The sequence below is a fragment of the Nannochloropsis gaditana genome (genome assembly GCF_000240725.1).
Source record: "Nannochloropsis gaditana CCMP526 unplaced genomic scaffold scaffold129, whole genome shotgun sequence".
Classification (NCBI taxonomy): Eukaryota; class Eustigmatophyceae; order Eustigmatales; family Monodopsidaceae; genus Microchloropsis; species Microchloropsis gaditana.
The window spans coordinates 37,706-45,749 of record NW_005803824.1 but is presented as its reverse complement, the minus strand read 5'-3'; the positions used below and the strand labels follow the sequence as shown (position 1 = coordinate 45,749).

Here is an 8,044-nt window from a genome sequence, read left to right as displayed (position 1 = left end):
GGGGAAGGCGGGAGGAAGGGAGGGAGGGAGGGAGGGGGCGTCCATCGCCAAGTCGGTCCGGCCTAGGCGGGCGGGCTCGAGGAGAAAGGAGACCCCCTCCAGGCCTCGCCCGGCCTTCCAGAAGGCGCGAAGAAGCTCCAGGTACGTGTTGGCGTCGGGAACTGGGCCCATGAATTCGACGAGATTCTGAGCTGGCCCGGGCTGCGGAGGCGAGGCTTGCGCACAGGCACCGACGGCCAAGGTGTAAGGGAGGGCGGGAGGGTCGGGTGGAGAGGCGAGGTGGAAGGCGGGATCAGAGAGGAGGTTGCCCGCGTCCTGCCACAGACCCACTTGCCTGCAGGATCGGAGAAGGGCCAGGAGCATGTCCTTCCCCCAAGACATTACCTTTCCCTCCCCTACCCCGCCCGAGGCCCCCTCCCCTGCCAGCCCCCTCCCCGACCCCTCCAGGCTCCTCGCCACCTCCAAGGCCTCCCCCATGCCTCCACTTCGGGCCATGACCCCTTCCAAAAGGGCGGCGACGGCGTTGGCATCGACATGCTCCGCCTCTGCTTCGCTTTGCAGGAGGGCGAGCGCCTTGGGTGTCTGGCCGTCACGGCCCAGGGCGTACAGGACAGGAGGCAGGCTCCTCCTGCCCACATCGCGTGTTTCTGCAGAGGCCTCACTCGCCCCAGAGAGCTCCCTTTCCTCTCCCAGGGCGCTACTCGCGGACCGGGCCAACAAATCCGTTCGCAGACGCCAAGCCTCGCGCCACTCCCCGGCCTCGGCACAACCGTGAAGGACGAGCAAGTAACAAGCCGCGTCGGGGGGGACATGATGCAACACTTGCATCTCCTCGAAAAGGCGGAGAGCTTGAGAGGATTGCGGCGGTGACGGCGGCGGCAGTCGCTCCTTGCCCTGCTCCAAGGGCTCTGCAGAGAAAGCTTTGCTGGGCGAGTCTTCCAGGGGCACGACATAGGAGGCTAACAATGCTTTGTACGTGGACAGGTGCGCTGGTATCCCCTCCTGCCGTAGCAAGCCCCATGCCACCTCACGACGGTTCGAGCGCACACACAGCCTTGTAAAATGATCGACCAGGGCCGGGGCAGGGTAGAAGCCTTGCTTACGCAAAGACAAAAGAGACACCATGGCGTTTTCCATCTGACCTTCATGCAACAGGCGTTGCAAATCCTCATGCGCCCGGGTGTCAAGACGTCGCAATTTGAGCTCTGCCGTGGCTTTGGTCCACAGCGAGGACAACTTGAGGACCTGGGGACGTATTTGCCGGGCACGGAGGCTGGAGGAAGGAGGCGCAACAAATGGTGGTTGTACCCGTCGGGCCGCAAAAAAAGTTCGATGCTGCCTCTGTAAACATCTGAGCATGCTAATCCCTGTGTACGCGGTTCAAAAGTCGTTGAGAACGTCTACTGTGAGCCAAAATGTATCAGGCAAGGCCAGTCGCATGCTTTCCACGAGTAAGCGAGGCAATGAGGTGAAATCGCCCCCACCGCCAGATAATGTGCGTGCCAAAAAACAGGCTAGCTGTCCGCGCGACGCACATGTGCGGCCATGGAGTGCTATCTCTACGACGACGATAATCTGCCCAGCAAGCGGAGGCCTCAAGTATACACGTGCGTTTCCAGGGAAGGAGTATTTTTTTTTGGGGGTATCTCGCATTTCCCCTATAAATCTCATTTCTACATGTTCAAGCCCGGGGCGACATGTCCGTTTTTCAACAGGTCTTATAAATAATACCGTGTACGCCGACATGACCTCATACTCTTCTCGAGGCTGACATTGTCTATTGTTGCTGTTTGGTAGGGTAAAGGCCTGTGCTTTTGTATCAACTCCGTGAATGTGCTTTGCCAATATCATCAAATGGGCTTCAATAACCTCCCCTCGTCCCACGCAGGAGCTGTACTGCACGCAACCTTTCCTTAGATAAATCCAACTTCGCAAGTCGTGGATCTCAATGGCTGATCGACCCATGCAACAGAGTCATACGACTGCCCTGCCCGATTTTGTCGAAGAAACGGACCTGGCTTTAAGTCGTTTTGGTGGCAGAATATGCTTTGCAACCGACGATTGGTTTGCTGCCGCAGAGAATTTACTCGATCACGAGGAACCGATTTTTATCCCAGATAAATTCACAGCCTACGGAAAATGGATGGATGGGTGGGAGACACGGCGAAAACGTACAGCAGGTCACGATTGGTGTATTATCAAATTGGCTTTCCCCGGTCGCATTTTGGGCGTGGGTGTGGACACCTCCTTCTTCACAGGCAACTACGTGCCTCGCTGCTCTATCCAAGCTGCCTCATACATTGATGACAACGAACCCATCGCCCTTCAAAAACTGGCTGCAGCACGCACTGAGGTTCCAGGTGGAGATAAAATAGGCAGCAAGGCCTCTGAGGAGGAGATGACCTTAGCAGCGAGCGTCCATTCGGATAGTTGGGAAACCATTTTACCCTTCACCCCCTTGGGTGCCGGTTACAAAGATACGTGCCACAACTATTTTGCCATTGAAGCCACAGAGCGCTTCACCCACCTGCGCCTGAACATGTTTCCCGACGGCGGCATCGCGCGTCTGCGTGTGTACGGAATCGTCGCCCGAGCCTGGCATTTGGTCCCGGCCACCCAGGTCGTGGATCTGGCAGCCGTTGAGAATGGCGGAAAGGCCATCGGATGCAGTGACAAGCACTATGGCCACCCTCGGAACTTGATCAACCCGGGGCGTGGGATCAACATGGGGGACGGTTGGGAGACCGCTCGGAAGTTGACCCGGCCTCCCGTGCTCGAGCCTGACGAAGGAGGACTTATCAAGGTACCCGGAAGTGATTGGGCCGTTTTACGCTTGGGAACGCCTGGGAAGGTCCGAGAGCTTGAAATTGACACGTGTTGGTTCAAGGGGAATTACCCTGAAAGCTGTCAGGTGGAGGCAGTCGAGTTGCCCCTGGACATGTCGAATGAGGACGTGCACAAGGCGCAAGAGCTAGGGGAAGTGCCTTGGCGCATCTTGCTGCCTAGAACAAAGTTGGGAGCAGATCAACAGGCTTACTTTGATGTGGGGGCGGAGGGAGGACGGGCGGAAGCGGGGGGGGCGGTGACGCACTTAAAACTGACAATATATCCCGATGGAGGGATCTCACGAGTGCGCGCCCGAGGGACCAAAGTGGAAGTATAAGTCAATGACACCGGCTTTGCCATACCAAAAACAATTGAACGTGCGTTCCTGGTAGGGGAGGGACGGACAAGGAGAGGGAGCGTCACAGGGAAGGGTTGTGTGGCATGGGGAAGACCTCGATGCGCAGGAGGCCCATGCCAGGCGCCAACGGGCCCAAAAGAAGGAGTGCACGAAAGTTGTGATTCGAAAGGGATGTGGCTGTTGGAGAATGGTAGTTGGATGTTAAAGAGGACCGCGGGGGGAACGCAATGCTAGCGGGCATCGGGTTCCCCGAGAAAGGCAAGTTCAAAGGGATGGACGCTTCGATGCGGTAGATGATAAATGTGCTTGCTGCACTTGATATCATGTCTTTTATGATCGTTCATTCATGTGGCATCCATTCATACAAAGCATCTGTGAACTGATTATTAACCCTCTCCAATTCGTCATATTCCTCATCAATCCAAGCCTTCGAGGCCCCGATGCGTAAGACGCTGTAAACCCTCACAGGTGTACAACGAGCAGGGGAACGTCGTTGCATATATACAAGGAAAAAGTGAAACAATGTTTTTCCTCTCACGACCCTCAGCCGATCCTAATAATGAATACCTGAACCATCTGAATATTACTCTCTTATACAAGCGATGTCTCGAGCTTTTCTTCGCGAGGTATCAAGGCTAGCCTGGCCGTCCTGAAAAATGCTTTCTGGACCTCACTCTCCTCCTCCAAATTTACTGGCAGTGGTGGATCCGTTCCTTTTCCCCCTCCCCTGCCCGCAATTTCATCCACGTTGAGTACCATGACCCTACTCTCAGTGCTTTTCACGGCGTACGTCGCTTGTGTATCCGCGATTGGGAGCCTCAAGCTTCTGACCAATGGCATCCACCAGAACCATCCATCGTCCCTCAGCCCAGCAATCAAGTACAAGGCTCCATTTATCGCGTAGAAGACATCCCCCCAAAAGTACAGGTAGTCCGTCCCATACCAGCTGGGTTGGGCGATTATCTGCAAATTGTAAATTACGTAGATGACAGCAGCTGCAAAAATGGTCAGCAGCGCCCAGACGTCTGGGTCTTCCAAAGTGTAGCCACGTCCAGGACCTCTTTCATACGAGGCATGCCATGAAATGGCCCATCCAACACAAGCGAAGAGTTCCACAAATGCCGCACATGTCTCAAGCACATGAACTTGGGAAGTGGCTGCATCATCTGATCCTTGCTCTCGTTGGTATAACGTTGAAGACCACAAGTACAAAGCCGCCCCTACAGCATTAAGGTACTCAGGGTAGACTATCGGGTCTGACCACCTTACCCCCTCCCATGCGTACCAGTACATCCAAGCATTGATGAAATGTATGATGCCGAAAATGTTATAGAGCCTATCATTTTTTTTCTCCCCATAATCAACAAAATCTATGCAAAGCATTCCCATGCAGTAAATACAGTAGATGGCGTTGGCGTAAAAATAACGACTATGCAATGTGCATTTAAGGCAGTGATGCAAACGATTACACGAAGATGTAAGATAAACTTCAGTAGCCTCAAAGGTAGCAGATACATTTCTTAACTGATATGAAGCATTATCACCTATTTGGTGAGAGGATAATGCGGAGGAGGAGGAGGAGGAGGAGGAGGAGGATAGGGGGGAGGAGGAATATGAAAGGGGGGAAGACGGCGCCGTCAGGGGAGTCCTCTCCATCTGCACGGATTCTCCATCCTTAGCTGATTTCATCCCTGGAATACATGTATGCGGATATGCATGCGCAGGGATCGTTAGTAAGTATTAGTGTTAAACACGATCTTGAAGCTAACTATGTCGGCCGGGAGCGCTGACAAATAATTTGCTTAAAAATTTGTTAATCCACACATCCACTAAAATATCTAAAAAGCTCATGCCCACAAGTAAATTTTAAATTCCGTAAATCCGCATGGATCCTGGAACACAATTTCTCATTCCCATTATGTCAGTTTCCATAGGTTTTCTCTTCTCCGAACCGTTGCAGATTCAAATTCTTAAATGTCTGTTCTAATGGAAAGCCTTGTGAACTTGCCATGACCATGACGATTCGGCGGACAAAGAAATTGTCCATGGCGCCATTTCTTTTGAAGTTGTGACTAGGACGATATTGAATTCTTTATAAATGCATCAAAATTCGATTAAGAGGCAAAACATATATGTATCCGTTTCTCATGTTTCCGTGTACGATCGTAATCGCGGAAAAGGATCGATAACAGAAATTTACGGTCAAAAATTATCACTTAAAATTATCACTTTATGAGGATATAGCACCTTCTAGAATTATTTTCACGATGGTGAATTCTTGATACATGCGCCCGTCATTCTATTCCAGGCCAGTTATCTTCGAAACAGGTATCCGCCCCACGCTCTCACTGACCCCCTTCCTGCCACTGTCGAGCCTGCTCCGCCTCTAATCGCAAACGTTCTTGTTTTTTACGATTTAATTCCTCCATGTAATGATTTGCGGACTCAATGCCCGTATGAGCTTGCTCCTGCCGGCGTTTCATTTGAGCCGCTTTAATTCGGCTCTGGATAATCCTCAGATACTCGTCCGAGCTCACTGGTTGCTCTGCAATGTCCACATAAAACGGCGTGCCTTTCAGCGTTTCCATGAATGGACTTTTCTTTTGCCTTGTCACAGGTTGAGGCAGCCCGTAAGTCTCAAAGTCATCCCCCTCTTCGTCAAAACCACCCGCTCCCGCAGGCTGGTAGGCCGAAGCTGCCCGGAAACCAGGCGCCGGACCCGTCAACGTCCGCGAGCCCATTTCCCAAGGAATATCTTCGTCTTGCTCGAAACCGCTGGCCGTGAACGATGGGGCCTGGGATTGATGTCTTGGGTAGTCTTGTTGGTGATGCGGTTGGGTTTGTTCCGGCTGCCTCGGCTGCTGTGGTGAATAAAACGTCTGCGCTTGTGACTGATAAGCCTCCTGCTGCTGTCCAACCGGTGCATTCACGCTGTATCCAATGCCGCGTGCCTCCTTAATCACAGCCTCAGCTGCCGCGGTGAACACCCGCACTTTTTCCGGTGCCAATGGCTGCCCCGTCCCGAGACGCTCCCCTAGCAGGTTGAGCAACGTCGCGACTGCTTCGTTTGTTTCCTGAGGCAACGGACTCCCCGAATGTGGTGGTCGATTTCGTTGCTGTTCTTCCTGTGGAGAGTATGAAACAGTCTGGGCTTGCTGGGCTTGCTTGGCCGGAGAGGGGTAAGAGGCACGATACGCGTCTGAGGGTGGCTGATACTGCGGCTGGGGGACAGCACCGCCTCCAGCCTGTCGAGCAGCTTTTTCCGCCCTAGCCCGTGCGAGTTGCTCTTGATATGATGCGCACAGAATGACGTGAGCAGACTTGCACGCGGAGGGGTTTTCTCTTGTCTTCGGACTGGGAGCAAGCCACCAATTTGGCGTGGGGGATGGTACGTAAAAGGCCGTGCCGATCCACGCAAAGTAGACCACCACGAACGCTACCTGAAGAACAATTCCACTATTAAGCATGATTGTGAGCTGTGACTTTGAAATGTGAAATAGTTGAGGTTTATCTGACGCTTCAACACGGTCGTGGCGCTGGCTTCAAGTCGCTCGTCTTAGCCAAGATGTAAGGCCATCCTTTTGCATGTCTTCTACAGAATTACCACTAAACGACCAATGAATCCTTCCAAACATCGGAATTGAAGCCCGACGTTGCACAAGGCGTTCACCGGTGTAAATTGCTAGTTGCAGCAAGTTTGGACATCAAGGAGCTCCTCTGCGACGCTCGCTTACCCGCGGAAGAGACCGTTCCGAGCTCTTGGTTCTGCCGCATCCAAAAATAACATGTTCCTGCGCCAGCAACGTGGCAATGCAACTAAGCCACGAGAGACATGACGGAACCCTATCATTTTATATTCACTTTTTTTGTCCAACAGCCCTTCACAATCCCAGCCACATGTCTTAAGATACCACATCAGTCTATCTACCCCACCCCTCAACAGGTTCCCCCCCCCGGTGTTTTCATCACTTTCTCCTACATGACATGATATTTTGATCATCAAATTTCACTCGTCATCGCCCGCTGGTTTCGCCTCTCTTGTTCCTTTATGCAGATAACATGCGACGCCAAAGCTCGGCACGAATCAGACCTTGCTCATGCTTCACCCCCCCCATAACATCGCTATTTTCCTGGGCCCGTCGGATTAGGTAAGGAAGCACTTGCCCCACCAATCCGTAAGGTACATCTGTGGTGACGTGAACAACATTGACAGGGTGAGTCACACGAAGAAGAAGCCCAGCGCGGTCCTACTCCCATTTTTCATCCTCCCTTGCCCCTCCTCTTGACCCAACCTCGTAGCTTCGCTGCCTACTCCTCTCCTGCCCCTCTTCTCGACTCCTTCTCTGCACTCTTTATAGCTCCTTCCCCCCGCACTACTTACACTTGTAGGCCTTGTACCCCGCGCTGCCTAAGCTCAATGTCAGATGATCCGCCATGCCCAGCAATTGCCCAAAGTAGACGCCGGAGGTCTCCCCCCGCAAACCCAGTCGATCCATCCCGCTCAAAGTTTTCTCGATGCTCGCCTGAATGAGTAAAAGGGGAATGTAAGAGCGGGAGTTCCGAGGCACGTGTGCGCTCGTACAGTGCTGTCGCTTCCCCGTGCCCGGGCTAGTACTGCCCCACAAGGCTTGGAATATGGGCCAGGCATGGGAGGACGGCAGGTCGGAAGAAACCTCTCTGATGGTTTGAGGACTAGCCATCCCTTCCTCCTAATGCAGTGCCCTCACCTGGTTGTGCGTTGCTACCAACACTTCAAGCTTCTCACCGGCGGCCATCCGCTCCAAGAACGTGGATACACAGCCATCGTAAGTGGCGTGTGTGGCCTCAATGGTGTCGTGGATGGGAGACTCATACCCCTGG

The 8,044-nt window shown here is 53.2% G+C and overlaps 2 protein-coding genes across 2 annotated transcripts; both read left to right on the top strand.

Annotated features, from left to right (window-relative positions):
- Nucleotides 1-1,885: 1,885 nt before the first annotated feature.
- ALLC (allantoicase) lies at nucleotides 1,886-2,778 on the top strand (the record flags this gene model as incomplete). The annotated part of the gene is made up of 1 exon (XM_005855705.1): nucleotides 1,886-2,778. A coding segment is annotated over exon 1 (830 nt), but the record flags the coding sequence as incomplete, so codon positions are not given.
- Nucleotides 2,779-2,795: 17 nt separating this feature from the next.
- NGA_2118300 (allantoicase) lies at nucleotides 2,796-3,033 on the top strand (the record flags this gene model as incomplete). The annotated part of the gene is made up of 1 exon (XM_005855704.1): nucleotides 2,796-3,033. A coding segment is annotated over one exon (238 nt), but the record flags the coding sequence as incomplete, so codon positions are not given.
- Between the last annotated feature and the right edge of the window lie 5,011 nt (nucleotides 3,034-8,044).